Here is a 23,701-nt window from a genome sequence, read left to right as displayed (position 1 = left end):
AGTGAGTCAGGAGGATCTGGTATAACGATTTAAAAGAAGCAAAAGAGCTTACAGGGAAAGAAATTCGCGATGAAAACATTTGTAAAAGATTTTAGAAGGATAAAATGTACAAATCAAACGATAATATTTCGTTTCCATATAAAATCATATAGGTACTTCGATTAGAATGAAACATTCGCATAAAGTGAATCGCCATGTTGCTTTCCTTCATAATCGAACTTCACAATCTACGTATCGATCATATGAAAGTTATAATGGATTAGACGTACGTACAACGATTAAGAAATTCAATAAGTTGAACCAATAATGTCAATAAAGGTTATGTCATAACAAGATTGAGATTCAAATATGTTACATGGGAATTATTTGTAACAAATACTTAATTAATAATACTTCTATGACTGTGAATACGTGATGACGAACGTTTCGAAAATGTCTACGTACAGAAGTTTCAATCATCAGAATTTCATTGTATATAGGTATTCAACTGACAGTATTTTCTTACTTGCATCGCATCACCGTATGATTATGTGCCACGTACATCGGAAAAAACTTGCCACGACAAGTATAAGGATACTTCATTTGTACTTACCTGTTGAAAGATATCGTATAGATAAAAAGTCCCTTCCATTTGCAATCTCTATTTTTCTTCCATCCAAATCGTGCGAAGAACATGCCCTTTATTCACTCTATCTCGAAGTATCGAGATTTTTCCTATGTTTTCATAGTTGAAATTAAAGGTAAATTATCATTAAGCTTGCACTTTTCACTATTTAGACTCATTATTTTAACAACTAAACATACGTTGTTAATTCACACCGGACACGTTTTGTTACTATTCTCCCTCGCAAACGTTTGTTTGGATACAGTGCTGCCAAATGTCAAATATCGAACTTTGTGTTCGATTGAAATCTCGATATACATATGTAAATAAAAACACCAACTGAAAAAAATGTATTTATCTTTATAAATTAACACGTGCTTCAAATTGTTTTAAATATATTTAATATTACAGATATACATGTTACATGATAAAAATTATTTACGGTTATTTATTTTCATCCGATAAGAAACCTTACATCGTTTTAAATTAATCGATAGAAAATCGATCGTAGACGTATTTTCTCTTTCCACTGTAGTTCATCGCAACCTTTTTGTATCAAGTTTTCTCTTGGGTACGCAGTTGCATGTGCACACGTACTCTAGATGCGTTCCTCGGCGACGAGAAACCAGTCTCTCGATGATTTTTGCGACGATCAAACGACTACTGTCTTCAAGGAATCGACAGGCCCGTATATGCCGACATGTCTTACCTGGCTCGGTGGACAATGACCCGATGCATTTGAATTTTAACTGACAATCTGTGATTTTTAAACAACTAAACAAGTAAATCCTTCTATTCGTATTGTATGTACAATACGATTTTACAACATTACATCGATCGTGTAATGTCAACAATTAATGTAAGGTTAAGGTGTGTCGATAAACATGGTTCGTATAAACACTAACAATATGATTTGATGAAATATTATTCATGTTGCAATCACGTATTTAAAAATCGATGTTTATATCTATGCAGGCACTTTCAGCGATGCCGCTTATCGATTCGTTGATCATCGGCGTTGTTCGTAAGCGTCCGTCAGGCCCCAATGTTACCGCCACCTGCCGTCTTCGAACGGAATCACGACTCGTCTTTGACAAGGCGCGCGTATTCTTGACTCGGCCAGCGTGGGAGTAAGGCTGTCCACCGAGAGACGCCTGAGAAGGTGGTCGATCAAGCGCTTTCTTACATTGAACCCAATTTCTTCGTATACGGTAGTCGAATTTTATTAAATTATCGTTCGATGAATATGTATTTTCATCGAACAAATCGCGAGTGAGTTTCGTCCATTCGAGTCAGTGAAATTGCAGTGTCTTTGTCACAGAGTGTTTAAGAAATCGTTCTTCCCCCGTGTGCAACCGGCGTTGTTACAAAACAAATCACGGTGAAAACGGAGTCGTTACGCGCGCATGCGTTCAAAACGCTTGAATTTGAACGTGGTTCGAATTTTTCGTGCTTCTTGCCTAATTCGAATAAGTAATTCGAATCGAGGAATATTCGCGGAACTGAAACGGAGCGTGTGTAGTACGATGCAGACTTTGAATTATTTGAAGTGGACTGATATATAGACCTGACGAGGAGATTCCGATGGAAGTCTAATTCACCTGATACCGTAATAAGCAACTTGTTACTACTTCTATGACACTTGATTCTCGATGTGGAACTATTTACCATCGCCCTGTTGTCGCTAAATCGTTCAGGGGGCGTCCAAAAAAATTCGGAGTGATATATAGTGCGATATTATTAAGTGTGCGGTGCTGGTGTAGTGGATATGCGTCGATCTTTATTGTGAAGGTGCCTGGGGAATTCTTCCTGGATTGAAAGGCCTGGATAAAAGATGAGACTAGCCAGGATCCTCGGGGTTTGCGTACTCCTCGTGCTGGTGTACGTCGTCAAGGCCGACGTCATCGAGGAAAGAGGTTCGTCAAATGTTTATTTTTTTTCTCTTCCAACTGAGAAATCATATCAAGTTTTGAAATAGGAACCTATTACCGTATCAAAACATAGCGCGTAAACATATCTTAGCGAAAAAATTAAAAAACACGAACGCTAGACATTTACGTGTATTAATTAGTTGATACACGTAACTGTTACTTATGGAAAATAGTTTCTTTTTATTTTGTAGCGTAAATTTATAAACAACGCTGTATATAGTTGTATCATTTTAACAATTTTTATTTGCTTTATATTACTTATGTGCTGAAAGAGCATCTTAATCATTTTTCATGCAACGTACATTTATAAATATATATAAATATATCACGCAATTGAATGAATAAAATATCACGCAATAATTGCTTTGTGATTCATAGTTTTGCAACGATGTTTCATTTGTAAACATAAAACGTAATTTCTTTTTATCAAGGTCTTTAATAAAATTGTCCAACAAATACAATTATTAGAAGCGGCAACATTGGAAGTAACGTTCTTTTAATGTGAATTTCACCAGATTAAAAATAATACAAATATGTACACTTTGAAATCTTCGCGATTTAGATACGTCACCTGTAGATTTCACCTGAAGCGCGTTATCAAACTCAAAATAAAAATCCCCTATCTCAGCAAAACAACAAGCAGACGCTATTACCTTACAGATAAGCAAATAAGAGATCCCTGGTAGGAACATATAGGCGTGATTCTCTTTCTGTGCTTCAATTTCTTTCTTCCGTTGCTCCACATTTTCGAATCAACGAAAAACATGTATGTTTATCTTTCTTACTTGATGATTAAAATACCAACAAGGGAACGAAGTAAATGTTTCGTTTCTTGGTAAAATCTATTGTAATTAATGCATTGGCTGCTTAACGACCTCAGATTCTTTCACTTTTCGTCATGTAGCCGTTGTGTACACCGTAAGTTAAATATATCTTGTTAAATGGGTAATTAAGCCTTAATAAGATCGGTTCACCCAGAGCGCTCGGCCAAGAATGAGGCCAATGGTACAACGTGTCTCGTTTGGAACTTTTGTTAAACCGTGAATACCATTCCTTAAGAATCGCGAGCTATTGCCAGGTGCTTTCTTGCGACTCGCTCTTTGTCATTTCAAACGATCAATTTGCAATCCACTTGTACACGTCCAATGACTACATACGAGTTTAATTAAGAATCGGTCCTCCAATCAAATGACACGCACAAACGATAATACGTCACGATTTCGCTTACTCGGTGCACGATTAGATTTGTTCGTCATACTCGTAGATATAATTACTATTTTAGTTCTCTCTGATATCGCGTTGTAGGCTTTTACATTCCTTCCATTCAAGCATGTAATCGTATTAGAGATTTAATACTAGCAGAATATATTGTATATACTGTGATTTATTTTCCGATCGATCTTTGTCCTCCACAATACCTCATTATATCGATTAATCGACGATGTCGTAAAAAATTGTCGGGTAAAAGAACCACGTTGAAATGGTACACAGGCGACAAACCAAATATGGCGAGGAAATGGTAGAATCAAACATCATGTGCCGATTCTTCATTGAATTCTTCGACTGAGTATCGGTCGAGTGAAAAAGCTGTAGCAACCTGCGGAAGAGGCAAGAACGCGTTCCCTCGCGTTCTTGACGCAACGTCTCTCCTCTCTTTTCTCTCTTTAGTATGCGAAGGAAAGACATAGAGGAGCGGTAGTCAGCCAACCATGAAGTCGAGACTCGAATCGAACGCTACGATTTCGCGGTAGCTATGAAATGATCGGGACGCGAATTAGAAATATGTAACTGATCTTGGGACAGTCCAGGATGCTCTCCGTCAAGCGAAAGAGTAAAGTCGAAATAATAAAAGTAAATCTTTACGTCCAGAAATTTATCGCCCTGTCCTTTGATTCGCCTTGGATAATATATCAGAAATTAATTTCTTTTCAGGAACACATTAGCATCGATGACGTTTGAACTATCGAACGAACAATTGTTAATAAACTGTTATAGCAGTCGTTGATTACTGTTTCGTTCTTGCTGTTTGACCGATCAAAGGAATGTTATCTTAATCAAGAATTATTCGGGTAGAAACTTGGCGTGAACGTGACAAATATCCTTTCACTCTGCCATTAGGATTATTTAGTAACAGCATTACTTCATGTTCCAAACCACTCGAGATGACATTCTCCTTCTTCCTTCGTATTACTCGTATGGTTCACACTTGTTAAAGTCGTTTACATGGGATTTTTTCACGTATCTTCTCGGAGGATAATTATTTTAGCAAACCTTGTCGAGAATGAGATCGTCGGGTGGAAAATTAGTACGGGATAGCCATGGCGTTCCCACGAATTGATAACGAGTCGCATGGATGCAAGGGAACGAGTCCGGGTCAACACCACTTGAACCGATGTCGATGACGACGATCGCCACCGATGACGCATCACCTCGCGAATCATCTTGCGCGATGATGTTTCCAAGTGATTTGACCATCGCGATGCTTCTTGTCTTACTTGTGACAAGGTTTTACATCTTGCTCCGTTTCTTCTATTATCTCGGACTAATAACACTCCCATTAGAACTTATGGAAGTTTGACGATTTTGATATGTGTATGCAAGAGATTGTTATTCTAATGAATACGTTAGAACGATCAAATATTTAGAGTCTCATGAGTATATACATTTCGGTTATCAGATCTTTCGTTCGTCAGAGCATGCATCAACTGTAACCATAGCCGTACGGTAAATTAATTTTAGAGAAGAGATATTCTAGTTCTTTTGATTTCTTTCGAGAAGAAATGAATATAATATCATTCGACTTTGTATACTACATCGCTTACTTTATAAATTAAAAGTTTTGCACATCTTGCATGACAGATAACTTTAAATATCGTGTACAATGGTGCAGAAGAAGTTTTCAATTTGTGATCACTACCTGTCTTCGATAATTTTTTAGCAACTAATTCCTAAAACAAGCTCCAGGTTTAGGTTAATTAATTTGATCTATATCTCGTTTATTGAAAATAGTACCTAACGCCCTTGACTTATCATGAATGAACTTTAGCAGCATTGGATGTTCAACAATTGAGCTATCTCTGCTGGTACTGTGGCGGCAGCAGAAGCAATCAGGGTCGAGCGACAATGCATTCACCTCGTGCATCGACCACGCTTTACTTAGTACATTGTCTCGCGTTCTAACGATATACATACTTATTTCTCTATGTTACTTCGTGCTATCCAAGCCGCATTTCCGCTATGCACAACCGTCGTAATCATTTCGTAACGAAGATTACTGCAAACATACAACTCCACCTTACCAACTTTCGTTTGTAGTAGGAGCAATGTGAACAAAATTTCAGTGTCTAAAATATTCATTTCTATTTTAACTTCTTGATATTTTTTCGAAATATTTCACGATAAAGACGATTAGGAACAGGAGAAAGGAATTGAACGATTGATGCAGAAAATCATAGATCGTTTAGTGGAGTAGATAAGTAAAAACGGTATATTAATTAGACAGTCGCATGGACTGGATGTTCAGAATTAGTGGGAACACGATTGTCAATCTCTATGGTAAGAACCTCGGACCCACGTGTCTGGCAAACCAAGAAAGAGACCGAACTAACGTAGTTCAATTACAAGGAACGCATTCACAGCTGGTTGTAGACACGAGCCTAAGTGTACCGGGCTTAACCGTAATTGTTTAATGGGTTAATGAAATGATACACCCGCCGAATCTAAGCGCGCACAAAAAGCCAATTGTGCCCCATCGACATTCCACGATTATTCTGACTTTGTGCCATACTCTCTCTATGAATACTCTATATAGTTTGGTATCATTTTAGTTGCCTATGTAATAAACTAGGCTGTGGACAACTATTTCAACGGTAGATAACTTTTATGTCAGATTTTGCGTATAGAATCATATTGTTTTATATTTAAATAGTTTGGAGTGATTTTATGAAACAACATTATCATCAAATACCAAATATGTTTAAACTAATGTTGACAACTGTCTTCACAGATATTGTAGAAATTGAATTTACGAAAATTCACTCTTACTATAAAGATAATAAAGATAAATGAACAGGTTCCAGTAGTACGCAAAGCACTTGCTGATAACAATACAATTTTTCAAAATCAATATCTACAACAAAACGATTATATAATCTTTCTCTTTACGCTCGTTACTCTCTGATCAGCTTCTTAATTATTAGGTAAAAATTATTCTGACATATTCATAAACGCATAAATTTCACAATTGATCAAAGATCGAAAACGAAAATCTGGCAACATGGTCAAGGAATTCTGAGTGAAATGGAGTCCATTTAGCTTACGGGCGAAAGATGCATCCTGCTGCGAGGGTTTAACGGTGACTGCTTACCTCTCTTCCATTCATGTTGCTTTTCATTCTACGCAGGAATCTCAGAATGACCTGACTACGTGCAAGTTATGACGGTATTGACTGCAATGTTACGGGAGCGTAATTCGTAACGTGTTGAAGAGTGTGCAAGAGAGAAATTCTCGTTACATTCCGGTTTACGTGAAGATGTAAAAAAAACACGATTGCAGCAACTTGCCCGTAAGAAAGTTCTTTGAACGTAAAGTTTGAAACTACCGTGTATGAAACATGTTTATTCTTGAATTAAATATTTCCAAGATAGGTTTTTTTGCTTGTGTTCGACGAAGATACGCATCCGTGCGTATATTTCTTCATTTACGTCCATAATTTTCATTATGAATATCGAAAATTGGCGCAAAATCCAGTATCTTTCGCTCAGAAACTTCCTACAAATAAAATAACTGATTTTCTAGTTGAATCCAGTTGAGGATTTTTCCGAAGTAAATCTTATTAACGTTTTCTTAAGAAGCTTTTTATGTTCTCGTCGTAGTTCTATTAAAGGATGCGTCATCCGGTTTTACATAAACCGAAAGAAAATATAATTCTCCTGTCCGATGAAGAATTTTTTTATATATTTGCGTATAATGGTATAGTCATCTAATAGGCATTTAATATTTAATGGTAATCTCCGTGTATGTGATTAATATAATTAATATAATAACGTCTAGGAATTTAATTTAGACTTGGTACTTCAACGAAGAAAATCTTTGTACGATCATCTTATCGATTTCGTTATCGAACCAGGGTATTATCTTGAAATTAACGAAAAATTATCAACTTTTAAAAAATTGAGAAGATTCTTGGAAAATGTAATCGTAACACATTGTCGATGCAATTTTGTATCGACGTGGAACATCTTTTATTTTCTTTCCTTTTTTTTCCTCTTTTACTCGCTCGCTTCTACATCGTCGGTCGATATTCAATCTTGCGTGAAAGATTTTGCGGATTTCGATGTTCGCTCGCTGTCAGATCGTATCTGGCTTTTCTGTTCTGCACTCAGGACGTGAGAAAATGATATAGAGCCTCTTCCGAAACGCACGCTCGCCGTGAAAAGAAACGTTGGTGCATGCTCGAAATCGAGTCTTGTTGCTCGTAAGGAGCAAGTTCAAAGACCTACACGCTGCTCGCATTCATCGCCACACTGGAAGGTTTTGAGACGGCCCTCGTCGAATCGAGGATCTACCTTTTTATGATCGAGCATTGAAGTTCAACGACATTGCTCTTACCGATGTATAATCCTAACGGTGATATTCAACGTCATGTCCGGCGTGAAATTTGAATCATACAAGTCTCAAGGAGCATGGTCACACTCCGAGGGTCACTAACAGGGAAAGATCTTAGTGGATCCTTAATGGTTGCTGATCGTGACAGTCTAAATGTCGCTAGTCGACAAGGCTAAAGGTATCAATTGCGACTCGTATTTATCTTTACTTATCTTTCTTCTTCGTTGCTGTCGAATCGCAAAAAGATGAAGATTTATAAATCAACGTGTTGAAATACCACGTCGCGTCGCCTTTGTTCTTGGTATCGGGAATTGGAGTGACCGACGCGACGCTTACAGGCAACGTTGGACATACGAGAATGTTGAGAAATTCGCGGCGATACAATAGAGCGCGATTTTATAATTACTGTATAATGTATAATATGTAAACAAGAAACTTTCTACTGCACGCCGTGTGAGCAATGTAAAGTTCACTGGACCGCGTACTGGAAACGCGCGAAGAAAGTACTCGTCATCACTAATGGTTTAAAAAGTCAAATTCAAATCGAAAGTTTTAATTGCACTCTTCGATCTTTCTTCGAGCAGGCACCAAAAACGCGAAGTAATTCGTACGAGGGGCGATTGTTCGCTTATTCGTAGCAGTTTTCTGCGATCAGAAACGAGGAAACAAGGATTCCTTTGATGATTCCAAGACTGCAGAACAACCTTCTTGAGACGAACTGGCTCGACCAATAATACATAGTGACTTAACACCAGCAACACTCGGTGCGCCTCGGGTGCGAAGTGAGCATAAGTGCGAGACGGTGGAGTTTAATTGAGGTTGATGAGGGGGGCGTCCGTATTGGCCCGGAATTCAATGCCGAGATGATGTTTCTTGCTTGTAGCAAGACGTTGTCTTGGAGAGAAAGCGTCAGAAAAATCGATGAACTCGTCTAATTTCTCCACTGACTATTTCGAGATGGTGCGACGATTGCATGGTGGTGAAGTTTTGGAAAACATAAATTTTGCAATATAGTATCTCTAATCACAACGATCGTCGAATGAAAGATCGTCAGAATTCTCGGTTAGTTGTTCGTCATGGAATATTTTATTTTAAAATGATAAAAGCGAGTGAGATCATCAGAGTTATTGAACAGACAATATCTAGTTCATCAGTTGAAATAGTTGTTCGTATCAAATAACGTTACAGGACGTTGTATCACAATTATGTCGAATTGTACACTACTTTTGTTGTCGAATGTGTCTTTCATGACATTCGGGATCCTTTTTTAAATACTTGCCTTATGGCCGTCTATAGGTGCTTCTTATCAAGCATGTTTTGTACGTGACTTGTACGATACTGACTCTTTGAATGGAGGCGTTCCAGCCGCTTCGATGATCCACTCGTCAGCATCCTGTCTCCAGATACGCACGCACTTGCACATAAACGCGCATACTGAGAAAAGAACAGGATCTCGTGGTGGAAGAAAAGTCTTTCACGGATGTGCGCGAAACAAAATTGTGGCAATGGCCTCGATAGACTGTTACATAAAGGAAAAAAACAAGTAGTTGCCGGTGGATACCAACGCGTTAATAAGTTCTCTTATTACGGTTAGATAATGAAGAAACAGAAATACCGCTAGGTGCTCCATTATAATGTGGAACGAAGTTAATACGCAGTAACAGGAAACAGAAGCGTATCAGTTTTTATCATAGACAACTTTAATCTAACTGAGCAGTGGAAAGCTAAGGTACGATCGTAAATGGACCACAGCGCAACGGCGACTCTCGTAAGAAAGATCTCTTAAACTCGTGTAATACACACGATTATCAAAATTCACCAACATTAAAGAACACTGTCAGTTATTGATGTTAGGGCATTTAATATGTCTGAATAACACGTGATGTACAGTAAAAGTTGAATACTTTTCGCTGCTTTCATTTTATAATTATTGTGTTACAAAATTTGTTATTTTACTTACATTGTACGACGGGCTGAAAATCAATTCTAGAATTTGGATTTAGTCACAGAAAAATTTTGTTGCTGCAATTCAAATTGATGTCAAAGACCAATATAATCGTAATAATCTACTAAAATTTCAAGATGTTTCATATAATACGTACAAAACACAAATGAAAGTTTTCTATAAAAATCCAAATACTTTCGCGAACCACTATGTTTGCGATTTTCGTAAAATAATATTACACAGCGCTAGTATTGTCGCTTAAAGCGTGGTTAATCGGGTCGGTTGTAGATTCAATCACCACAACTTGAGCAACCAGTTATCAAACGGCAACCTGTTGAGTAAGTTCATAAAACCGGCGAGGCGAGGGCACCGAGAGTGCGTCGTAAAATCAACAACGACCATGCCACGACACGAGAAACCGTCACTCGCTCTTCAAACACGGTTCCTGAAAGTTTTCGAACGAGGAACTCGGTCGTGGACAACCCCACCCAATGGTTCCAGGTTGCGTGTCGCGGTTGCGGAGCAAGAACCTCCCCTTTGCCAGGAGTAACGCGTACGTTTCGCGTCCATCCTCTGCTACCTTCGACATTCCTGCCCGTCCTGCACATCCCGTCCCCTGTTCCATTCAGGCATAATAACCGTGCAGTTTCCCAGCGCGTCTTCAATGGGCGAAGATTGCACGCTACGAGACCTCGGCCTGCGTCCTCTTCCTCTCCTTCGCTACTCGAATCTTCTTCGCTCTTCTTCGACGCTTCTTGCCATTTTCTTTTCCTCGCATCTCCTTTCTGCTTTCTCCTGTTCTTCCTTCTCCCGGACCATCTCTGTGCTCTTTCTTCCTTTTCTCAGGATTTCGAGTTAGCCGTTCGTTCTTCGATCTTGATGAAACTTGCGGCTGTGTCGTCCGCGGAATGTAGTTTTACAACATCTTCTGGAATTAAGATCTTTAAGAATCTTCGTACACGTTGAGTGCATACATGTAAAAATGAAGCGTATATATCAATTAACTTGAAGAATTAGTTTCGATAGATGTAATCAGGACCAAAAAGTCTGACTGAAGAATCATTTATCGAGGAATTATTTATCGCTTGTGTTTGTTTTGTTTTTCGTGGATATCCGACGTCTGAATCTTGGTATAAAATAGGAATCCAACGAGCCTTAATTATGGTAAAGTCACAAGGGTAACGCATATACGAGGGAATATTATGCTCTCGCGTTTTTCTCACGTGTTCTCCTAGTTTCTCGTCACGCGAGTAAAGGCGACATCCGATTCCCAGTAGGAAAAGGGTACTAAGCGTTACGATAGCGAGGAACGTAATCTTCCTTATTTTCCGTCTGGCTTTTCTCTCGTCGTTCGGTATATCACAAATCGAACATCGCGAGTTTCTCTTGACAGTCACGGAGGAAAAACGCTGCTGACAAGATCTTTCTTGCCTTTTCTCTGAACAGCTTTCGGTTATTTGCAATTCAAAGACTTCTGTCATATACCACATTGTACTGTGTATTACGTGCTAATGAAAACGAGAGGTTTCTCGAAGGAAAAAGTAGACTTTCACTTAAGCTGATATGTTTTTATTTCTGCTTTTAGCTATTTATTCTGTTCTTAATTAATCTTCGTATTATCTTTACTTATAAATGAATGGCATTCCATCAGAAAAATATGTTGAATAATAATTATTCATTTATTTAATTGGTGATCTATGACAGTCAGTAGAAATGAAGATTATTGAACAATAAAAGATATTTGTAAAAGGTGATTAATTTTAATGCGTTTCTCTTTACACACAGTTTCATATTCTTACTTCTGAATATCAAAACGTATAAAATCGTAGGTGATGATGAGGTCAATTTCGACTTGAGGAAGGTAGATTATACTTCTACCAAAATTTAGTTTGAATACTCTCTTCACTTTCAATCGTCCAGATTGGATATTATTATAAATATACGTAATGTTTCGATACTCGGTTTCTGATAAATTTGTAAGAGATTAATCGAATATTGCGGAGAATTTCTATGAACCGAATACGTTGCTATCATTCCAAATTGACATCTATCATCCGTTATTTATAATAACTGTATCGAACGGTCGGTATGAAATACGTGGTTTCCACGTAAACCCTTGACTTGTCGGAATCGTGAACACGCGATGAACAAAAGAATCGTATTGCTTGGCCATGTAAGGTGATGTTTTCCTGTCGGACGACAAACTTGTGTAAAATTGCGACGTACGCTCGTGTACCGAAAGGATGAAGAACGAGCCACATCCGTCCGTCCCGCAGCTTCGATTCGCCGCAAGACGAGTCTGCGCTCGCAAGGTGGCTGTCTTCTATACCAAATGAGGCAACCAGTCTTGAAGAAAACAGTCCAGATATGTCTCCGGGGACGGGGCTCTGGTCCAAACCGGGACTCGATATCGCGAACTCGCGTTCCCTTCTCTTCGTCACTTGGGATAAACGTTCACCACTCGTCGTTCGTCGTCGGTCAGACTGGATGAACAAGTGAACTCGAGGTCCCATTCCTTCGCGTCTTCGGCACGTACATATAACCTTCGGATCACGTCGCGTTTGATATTGATCGTCCCCGGTTAAGCGATATGAATCGTTTTATCAATTAATTGAGAAGAATCCTAAATCCTCCGAAAAATATATTATACGTACTATTGTTTGTGAATGAAATTCACAGTAGGGAATTAATATCATTAAAAATCTTTAGTAGGTTTCAAAATCTAGTTATTAAAATTAGGGGATAAAGAAACAAAAATCTTTATTTTGAAATAAATTATGTCCTAAAAAGCATTTCAAAGGAACTAAAACTAGTAAAACAAATATTCAAGTATTTGTGAAAGTACGCAAGTACGAAAGGGCTATATAATTTAAACGCTGGTTAAAATAGCTAAAATCCACTTCCTTTCCGAAGCTTGGCTGGCCAACGAAATGCACAGACGTATGAGTCTCTTTTGCAGCTTCAGGACATCCCCATACCTTGCATGATACGGCATGTGCACCAAGAAAATGGCGCATCCATGAAGAATAGGCATAAAGAAAATCTGTTTGGCCATTGTTACGTGGACTTCAGAGAATCTCGGATGGTGTGGCTGCAGTAGGCGAGACAGGGGGGTCTAGGAGGGATGAAAGGCATTGGGGGTTAAGTTACCCGAGGGGCCAAGACACTCAGGTACCGCATTATTGCATCGTGGTCGTGGTACGAATCGCCGTGGCCCTGCTGTGCCTGGTGGAGGTGGAGAAGCAAGCGGCAGGAGAACCGAGACTAACCTGCGAGCCTGTTTGTAGGTGGCACTGAACTTGAGACGGGAATTCAGACGCCTTCAAGGGACAGAAAAAAAAGGCGGAGGGCAAGATGTCGGTATATAGTTAGTTTGCATGCACCTTACGTTTCAGCCATGTTTAGAACCTTGGTGATCGCAAAAAGATAAGACCAGATGGACGAACGGCCTTAAAGAAATCCTATTTTTTCTCCAAAGAAGAAGATCTCCCTTGGCATCACTGCTGAAATTGTCAGAACGTGTGTTTTATACGAATTGAAAGACGAACACTTGAATGTAAATTCGAATGTCGTTCTAAGGAATGTTTAAGGATTCTGGAAGTAATTCTTGATCTTAGCAAATTCTCCCTTACGTATTCGACATTGCAAATCACCTTGACCAGTTGAAAGGAGCGGTGAAATCTGGTCTGTTGTCGCTCTTCGGCCACCCATGCAGCCTGCTGAAGTACAACGTGTGCGAGATACGAGTTGGTCGCCATAGTGAAAGAACCACCATAGCGCGGCGAAGATATAACGTTACACTCTGGTAGCAGCCTTGGTGTGGGAACGCCACTGAGATGGAAGTGCCAGAAGAAGCAGCGGCATGTACGCTTGCTTCTCGTCGGACACAATCGCGGTTAAGGAACACCGTGTTGTCTCAACCCGTTTATGCGAGAGGAATAAGATACTCTTTGGTTTCGTTTCTAGAGGATACCTTTACTGCGAACTCCGCAATACGGTAAATACATGAGGGTATTACGTCTGTACGAGTCGTTGTATGCGGTTGTCGGCCGTTTCAACGAACTGAGACCAATTTTTAATAAAAACTTCCTTCATAAAATTTCAGAATTGGAATACGAATGTATCGGCAAAGATTGAAAGAACCTTTTCTTTCTGTAGCCTCCTTTATTCGACTGCTATCCAAGGTTGTTCTTTTGGTCCAATTTCTTTTTTTTTACTGACCCCTGACACCGCTTAGCGAAAACACAGCCGCATGCAAAGCTCGTTTCGCCTGTTCGCGCCGCAGGAGAGGACATCGTGTCGTAAAAGAAGTAAAAAAGTCAGTTTGCCGGCCATGTGCGTATGGTTGGCACACTTGGTAGCCGCACCGTGTAGAAGCATATGTCGTGCTTCTTGCCGACCATTTTTTCGCGAGTGTACGAGCTCAGAGACGCCCATACCTTCTTTTTAACGCGCGCGACTTAGTAATACGCCATGTGAACATGCGTGAAATTACACCGAACTTGATTACCTATGCGAAACACGCCAGTAGAAAATTGACCGTGTAAGACCGTGACAAAGTCGATCAGATTGTTACTGGCATTTAGCTTCTATATTAATGATACGTTTTACATAAGTAAAACACTAGCACGAGTTCCAACGAACATAGAAGTAATTATTTTACGCTATATATGGGGGTTAGAATATTCTCGCCAGGTACCATGTAATTCTTAATTAGACACAGGGAATGAAGTAGAAAGAGGCGCTGAATGCGTAAATCAATCCAAGAAGTTCTTACCAATCCCGTTATGGGAAAAGAAAGACAACGCTGACATCCCGTGTCGTCCCGCGCGGTTTACGGTCTGTTTTTCTCCGACCTTTCTTTCCTCGCACTTCTTTACCCATCTCTGCCAGTATATAATATCGTACCCTTTTTTCTTTGGAATCTACTACGCCAGCAGCGACCACTCAAAACCAGAATAACGCACACAAAACTTCGTTTGATCTACGGCCAAAGGACTCGTTGGATTATTCAACTCATCCATCTTTACTGCTGCCGATACTCAAGCTGATGAACTTTTTCTTTTCGACCCACATATCTAGTTAGAAGAAATCTGCGAATGAAATTTTACTCAGGACATTTTCTTCAAAAGGTCTTGAATAATAATTATTAGATTCTTTGGGGTTGTTTTTCGAAGCTCGTCATCCGAGATGAAAAAGGTAGGCAGAACAGGCGTACGACATGCAACGATGGCCTCCTTGATGCCTATTATAGTTACGAGGTATTCTTCCACCCTCGAAATTCTTGCTCCCTCTTCCTTCGATCTCGATGACACGAGAGATTTCTACTCCGGACGAAAGATAGGCCCATGGTCAATGCAATCTGCGTAGTATCGAGGCTGCTTTGTACACGGGAACGAACAATAGAGCGTTGGATTGTCCTGCACCGGCAACTTAGCCCCGTAGAAAAAGGCATACACGAACCTCTTCAAGTCAGAACAGCCGCCAGTGAATGCCGACAAGCCAAATGAATTGTTGGTTCACGTAAAGAATCTTTTTCAGCCAAGGTGCTGAACGTAATCCACCACCTTTGGAATACCGGCGGTAGCGAATATAAAAATTTGAGTTATACTAACATCGTCTCGATGCTTAAAAAGGTAGTACATGAATTCTTAAAATAAATATTTTATTATAATATTTTAAGATGGTAGTTTCTTGCATCTATAATGAATTACGAAAGTGTTAGGTCTTTAAATAGATCGATGAATGACCATATTTTTCTTAAGGGTGAAACTTGAGAAGTGCAAATAATATATCTCGTTCTCGTTTGAGAAACTTATGGTCGCTGATAAGCTGGATTATAATAAACTTTACAAGTAGACTACCGGCCTTGTATCGTTTTTGCCTGCCCTTATGATGCATCCCGCCCTTTCTTTCCTCTTGAGACAAGATGCTTTCTAGCGTGCGTATCGAAGCTCCGTTCAAAAAATCCCCGCACACGCAGTACGCCTGTCGCCGATGAAACTCAACGAGTTCCACGAAGTGACGTACGGTTCGTGTCCAGAAAGAAACAAAGAAAGAAAGAAAGAGAGGTAGATTGGAAAAGCAGCACGTATTGGATAAGGTATTCATGTATTCCCTTGACTCGTTGCCTATCACGTATGTTGACTAATGATGTTCGTCACTTTGATATACCTATACCTATAGTGTGCAACGAAAGGACTTCTAATCCATGAATATTTCTATGACACGTCTAAAATAAAGGAAACGATACAAGTTGGTGCGATTATACACCTTTTAATAAATTATTCCAATAGGATAACGCTGCGCCTTTTAAGTCACTATTATTATATGTACATTTAGAATCATTTAGAATCATATTTTTCTGTCGTTACAAAATTTGTTCGATTTGAGGAAAATATCGATTTGCATGATTCCTCGTTTCAATTTATACCAATGATTTAGAAAATTAAGAGTTCTTTTTATAGACTTCATTTCAGACATAGGTCTCAAGAGTTCACTAGTAATATTAACCGCGATTATCGTCCAATTTCCGAGTGATATAGCTTATGTTGCACGTAATACAACGTTTTTAACAGAATTTATTCAGGAAATTCATCGCTTGTCCTAACGCAATCCCCAATAACAGAGGCAATTTGCAACGGTCGTTTGATACTAATAGAACGGCGTGCCATAAACGTGCGCGTTGTTGGAATGCATCGTTCACGCTGCTCTTTTACCTAGCTATTGCCAATGCAATATTATCTACGCGTTTGTCGGTCATACACCGAGCATCGACTTGGCGAATATGTAATTATTTACATCGTGTACTATGCTTGTATACGTGCGTGTACGCGAAGACCTGTTGCATTAGCCCTAGAGCTTCGCATTATACATAAATATACATAATACAATATACATAAATAGGAAAAACCAGATCCCACCGTATTACCATCGCGACATTATTATTACATTCCTGAGGTTCGATGCTTCCTTGCGTTATAACTTTAGAGGTATGTCACCGACCTTCGAAATTATATTAATTTGACTTCAAATTACTTAAATCACCTGTGTACAGTATAATAGAATTTCTTAATTCGTTCGATGATTCATTATTTGCTAGATTAAGGTGTCATTCAGCTTTGTTGTTCGCAAATAAATGGCGCCACTTTGCACCTCGTAGCAGTGTGGATGGCACGACGCTATCGATATACTTTGCACCTTTTGTGGTGGCTTCGTATCGTTGGTGGGAACAAGATTTAATCACATTCTGCCCCTTTAGTACTTGAAACTTATGAATAAGGGAAGTGTTCGTTAACGAGTACATCACTTTAATTTCTTCATCTATCAAAGTTCGTAACGTAATTAATTAGCGCACGACTATACGAATTTACTTTAGTTCCTTGAATTATCGAAGTTCATAATAAAATTAAGCAATGCATGGTTCTACGAATTCACTTTGGTAATGATACGTGGAAATAGCGAATTTATGATATGAGAGTGAATCCACTTCCCACTTTTACAAAAATACTGCGTATTAATTAACATTTTTCACTACTAGAGTAAAAGCTAGTTATTATAGACGAGCAGCCGAGAGAAATACCTGAGAAATGTATACCTGCCGTTTACTACCGCGTGCTCTAGCATTTTACCGTACTTACTTTGTTTCCGGGTATCCTTATCCATCGAACGGTTTAAGACGATTTCAAGCGTCATTTCAGGACAGCGTCCCTAAATTCCCCACAAATTGCTGCTCCTTACGGGATAAGTGCTTGTCTAGCGATGCACAACGGACACAAAGGGCGCGTACACAGTCAAAATGGTTTCCAGCTTCTTCGCGGTGTCCTCTTTAGGAAAAGACGAGGGAGCAAAGTGAAAAGGCACTTCAGTTCCGTAAATATTAGGACAGGTCTGACGAGATATCCTGCCTCCCTGCACGATTTACACAGCACCCTTTTTATCATGGGAACATGCCCCTTTTTAGAACTCACGTGATCGTGTCAAGAATTTTATTTTAACCTAATAGAACCATTTTTACACTACTTTTACACTATGGACTTCTTTTTATTGTTCGGAAAGAACACGATACTTTATCGATTTTCGAACGATATTCTCCAACAGAAAAGAAAACATTACGCTGAAGAATACGTTTCCAATAAACACGCGTGTTCATTCATAATTACGATTCATTGACCGATACTTCATTGATATATCAATTTACCTGTCACCGCTCGTCTTTACGTTAGTTAGGGAGCCACGATGAACCTTGTATTGAAATACGACGCGTTTCTGCCTGCTTCTATCTGACACACGTCATAAGGAACATTCATATTATTTTACGCAATGAAAATCTCGTATTTCGAGCCATTTTGTCGCTGGCGCTTTAACAAAAATCGACAAATTCACTCTACTAATATTTTTATTGAGCAGCTCCATTTATTCCATATTGTTTTCCGCGTTTCTAGTAGATGAGCAGTTTAGAACATTCGAACGTTATTCTATAAATTCCTTCAACTCGAATTTCTCACGAGTCGATTCATTACCTATTAACACCGTGCGTAACCCTTCCAACTCCGTGGAACCTGTTTTGCTACTTTCCTTATGCTTATAACTGCATAGATATACAAATCAGCGACAAACGGTTAAATTCATAGATTGTAATCTACGGGTGGGTGTTCGAGCAGGTTGTTGTTGCTCGGAGACGGACGTCGGTGCACGTTTTAAAGTTATTTCCCTTCTCGTTTCATCGAGGGGGCAGTGGGAGAGAAAAAGCACCAGCTGCCCTGCCCCATAGGAAATGAACATGAATATCTAATACAGAGGCGAACCCGGAAGCGAGGCTTTCTCGTACGAGAGGAGCACGTCCTGTTCTAAGGATTTCGCCTCTTCTCCCTTTTTTCACATGCTACGAACCGCGTGGCGTTCCATGGACACCGGCAGCTGGCCAACTCGCTTCTTCTCGATGTTTTAAGGAAACTCATGACGCGTCTGGTCCAGAGACTCTGAGAAAAAAGCCAGCTCGCCAGCTTGCCAGCGTCTTCGATTACTTCCTTGTGTCGTGATTCATGGATGCTACAGAGATCAGCTTTAACGCGATCCATGTTCGAACTCTCGTAGGTACTATGCGCTAAGATTAACAACTTCCCTGGTTATACCGCTACTTCTTTGCTTCTTACGTGGCCACTGCCATGAACGATATAACATATGGAAGTAATAACGTGATTAACAGTGATAGTAATAACAACAGATGCTACGTTGCGTTTATAGTAATGGTAGAAAAAATAGTGAAAACTTCCGGAGCTTTAAATTCTGGTTATAAATATTCTATGTATTAGGACATCTGCTATTTCTGAATAAAATGTTTTGTTATTTCCTCGTTAGTTTTTTACAAATTTGTTATTTCATTCGTATTATATAACAAATTGAAAATCATAGTGCTATATATCCAAATTTTGAGAATCTAAATTTGGTCACGTATTTTATTATTAAAAGTATCACCCTATCAAGTTTTATAATTAATTAAGTTATAATTTTATCCTTTACCGCGATACGTTTTCACAACTTGAAAAAGATACAATGAAAAACGCAATTTTTTTTTACGTATGCAAAATGGCAGTGGCCTGACCATGTATATTATGATTTAAGTTTCTCGGTACTAAGTGAAACAAATATAATTCTGAGATAACGTTATCACTGCCTGTAATACGATAGCATAACGAATATAACAACGATAATATCACTATAATTTCACCAATCAGTTTTGAGCATCGGCTGTGCGTATGTTTGGAAACTTGAACGTGCCAAATAGATCTGGTCTTGGGGCCACGTGATAAGTAATTGCTGAAATAAACCACGCAGATGTTTACGTATTTGTTAGTAACCTAGGAGTAACAGCGTTGCTAGTTCCAGAACAAGCGACGAAACGATCCTAAATCTCTATCAAAAAACACGAAAGTCCCACGAATGCCGCTGCGGTCCATAGGGTAAACGCACATCAGGATCGATGCTTCACGAGATAGACACCAACACGAACGCACGATCTTTATATTCACACGATTCATTAATAATGGAGGGAACCCGTGTTATCCTCAAGGTTGCCTCTCCCTTTTCATTCGATTTCTTTTCGAGGCCTTTTACCTGGGACGGTGCATCATCCCACGCTCGATGATGAGCAGGTGATGAACCAACGCCTCCATCAACCACCACCTTTTGCAAACTTCGAGAGATGGTCCCGGTTACCGCAGGTTATGTAGTATTCTTCCGACTTTCCCGTTGGTCTAGGTCAGGATTTTCGATTTCAAGCTGCTGCCACAGTCTGCTCACCTCACATCTGTCCATGTGTATCGTTTGAACGCGTCGATGGGCGTCTTTTATTAGCTCTCGCCTGCAATTTACGGCAGTCTTTAAACGTAGATTTCGTAACGCGATAAGACGTAGCTGTCTATCCATTCTTAAAGAAGGTGTGGTAATTAAATCGGAAATGGCTGTAACAGTCATCAATTTTTCTTCCAAGAAGATTGATTTAAATGAACATTGTTTCATATATTGTAGTTCGGTAGAGTTAAATTATACAGCTATAGAGTAAACAGAGTAATTTATTGCCTAAGATTAATTAGGCAATAAATCAGTGAACGAACGAATTATAATCGAACTAAAATACAGGCTTGCACCTTCCACGACCACCCATGATACCAGAATCACTCTCGGCTGATAACTCGCAGCGGGATTGGAGAAAAGCGAGGGTGGGCGGTCTGGTAATCTATCGGTAGATAACAACTGTGGTAAGCACGACGAACAATCTGGCTTTCTCTGCTTGTTCCTTTGTTCGTGGCGCATTAATCGTTTACTTCGTGATCACGATCGCGAGTAAGTAAGTAGGTAGTCGTCTGCTTACCTTTGTATGGTCGTGCTGTAAGAGCAAAGGGACCGAAGAAAGCGACGAACATCTTCGTTTCCTTTGGAATCGAACGAGGCTGACAAAATGATCCGTTATAGTGAATGTAAGTACATACGTATGCACGTATGTCGTGTCGATTTATTCGAGGGGAAAAGATTCCTCGAAAAAAGGTCGAGGATGCTGCGACGCTCGTATTTCTCTTTTAACGGTCGCCGCCAGCCTTCGCAGACCTTTGGTCTTAGAGCAACAGGTGAACTATAATATAAATGAAAGCGCGCCTATTTCATTTTGTTCCGCCGCACCGTGAACGATGGAATTCGGCTAAAACGGTCGTAGAACAGCCGGCGAGAATAATTAGTATCGATGAAGCGTAACATATGGAGTTGTTTTTTTATGGCTTACTATTTCCCTTACATTGCGGAGCATGTTAGAATTTCGAAACAAAAAGAGACATTCTTAACTAAATGAGTATTTCATTCACATTAATGTTCCCTGACGCTACTAAAAATGAAACTTATAATATTCTTTCGTTCTATTTTACAGACAAATGTATGGAAAAGTTTGATTCGTCGAAAGAACAAACGCTTTTTCCAGAGCCCCGACTTTCCCATCTAGAGAGTATTTTTTTAGTAAACATTTTAAGCCTAATACAGGGTTTATTTCGGCTTTACGAGTGTCTGTAATATTTATACAACACATAACTGAAGTTGAATAAAATATTTCTATATATATAAAGTACAATATTTGTATAGAGAAGAAGTACCCAAATCTTCCGGTAGTGTTTTAAATTTTTAAGTCATGGTTTTTTAAAAATTTATAAATATGTTCATGAACGATATATATTTCAGGTTAACAATTTCTCAAATTATTCAAACGTAGAACATTGAGGAATAGAAATAGGAACTTCTAATCTCTATAAATCCACATAAAACCTATATAAATCCATAAAATAACGTTTCGCTTTATGAGAAAGCTCGTTACCGCTCCATCCGTGATTCCAGCACCCTTACGGTGGAAGCATCTTACACGTAAAGCCAATTTCATTGGAGATCAGGTATCTCGTGGCAGCAGGAACCGGTGACAAGAAACGCGCCACGGTGAATACGTTTCTCCGTTGGAGTTACAACGATGGACAATCGATCGTTATTATCCCGGGTATATGCGGTGCAAAAAGTTCCTCGCAGCATTCTTTTTTCTTTTCGGATTTGAAACGCCGAGCGAGACCCCGGCACGACAATAATTCCTGCGCTCGATCCGAGTACCGTTTTCCGTTATCCAAGCGAGATGGTTAAGCGAAGTTGGCGAACGTCGAGGTTGTTTTGTGCTCTACCAAGCGAGACTACCATGAAGAAGACAGAGGCATTTCGTTCGTTGAGACTTCGTGGAAGCGTGTGCGCCTTTGTGAACCCATGAAACACAGTTGGGGACGGTCCTGACCTTCGTCGTTCCTTCCTCTTCCCTTCTCTATCTTGGCCACCCTCCAAAATTATACGCCAGACGGAGTGCGGTCTTTCATTTACTTAATGCCATTTCTTAAAATCAGTTATCGCTTTTATTCGTAACAGCGCCGGAACGATGTGTCCGTAGGTCAGGATAGAACTTTGTTGTTTCTCCGTCGTCGAATTCTCACTTCGTGTTTTAACAGATATGTTTTTGATTTTTTAGTGTCTCGTTTATAATGTAAAGTAAAGAGAGAATTGAGAGAATTTCGAATTAGAGTATAGAAGGAATATTAGAATATTTAACGATATGGAGATCGATTATTTTTTAGGGTACTTTTACTAGTAGTTGATTATTTCCGACGAATATAATTTTCGTCATGTTCGTAAAGTCCAAAGTCATGCAGTTTGTCGTGTAATGGGTTGCACAACATTTCTCTAGATGTATAAATTCATCGATCAATCATCGATTGTCATAGTGTCAATTAGAGAAAAATATACTTAACGTTGAATATCTGACATTTTCATTTTCTCCTACATCTCATTGAATGTAATTAGAAACTATATTGTGTTTTGTCTAATGAGATTTTTTTCTAGATAATTATTGCAAACCATTGACGATTCGTGTTGCACAATATATACTGCACATAAATAGAATTAAATAAATATAATAGATTTTGAGATGAAATCGATATATGTAGTGACAATACGATCTTCAAGAAAGCGGTAGAAAGTAAATAAATAGTCAGTATTTAAGTTGGAAAGATTTTTCTTTTATTTGGGTTGTGGTTAGCGGACAAGAATATAGTTTCTTCGGGAAGTACTATTCGACTGCAGAAGGTAAAAGATAAAATTCCTATAATTACAGACGCACACAGAGTACAGACGAAATGCCAAGGGTAACCATGCGTAACGCCAATCAGTTACGGGTCACGCGCCTTCGCTTCGCAGGGAACGACAAAATCGACATGTGTAAAATTCTAGTCCCTTTTTTACATCCTACTATGTACTAGGTTATCCAGCATTCTGATTGCAATATACTTCTTTCCCCCCTTTTTTTTTTGCTGTCCCTTTCCATTGTGCAAACAGATAATGTTGAAGAATTTATTTCTTCGCAGGAAAACTATTGAACTCTCAAATTTTTTTTTATTCTAATCGCTTAATAATATTCAACGAGTTATTCTGTTCACGTTTACCTTTGAATCTCGAGAATTATCTCATTCTCCATAGTGTGTAATTTTAAGATATAATTCATTAAAATTCCTGGCCTATGAAGGTGCATTCGATAAGTGTTGCATG

At 39.1% G+C, this 23,701-nt stretch overlaps 1 protein-coding gene across 1 annotated transcript in view; it reads left to right on the top strand.

Moving 5' to 3' along the window:
• Nucleotides 1–1,707: 1,707 nt before the first annotated feature.
• Nucleotides 1,708–23,701, top strand: part of LOC100740344 (epidermal growth factor receptor) — a 174,899-nt gene continuing 152,905 nt past the window's right edge. Inside the window, exon 1 of the mRNA XM_012387011.3 lies at nt 1,708–2,520. Coding sequence (XP_012242434.1) covers nt 2,439–2,520 — 82 coding nt within the window. The 5' untranslated portion in view covers nt 1,708–2,438. The remainder of the gene's footprint in view (nt 2,521–23,701) is intronic.

Source organism: Bombus impatiens, unplaced genomic scaffold (genome assembly GCF_000188095.3).
Source record: "Bombus impatiens unplaced genomic scaffold, BIMP_2.2 scf_0442, whole genome shotgun sequence".
Lineage (NCBI taxonomy): Eukaryota > Metazoa > Arthropoda > Insecta > Hymenoptera > Apidae > Bombus > Bombus impatiens.
The sequence above is the reverse complement of the archived record's forward strand: the minus strand, read 5'-3'. Positions and strand labels throughout refer to the sequence as shown.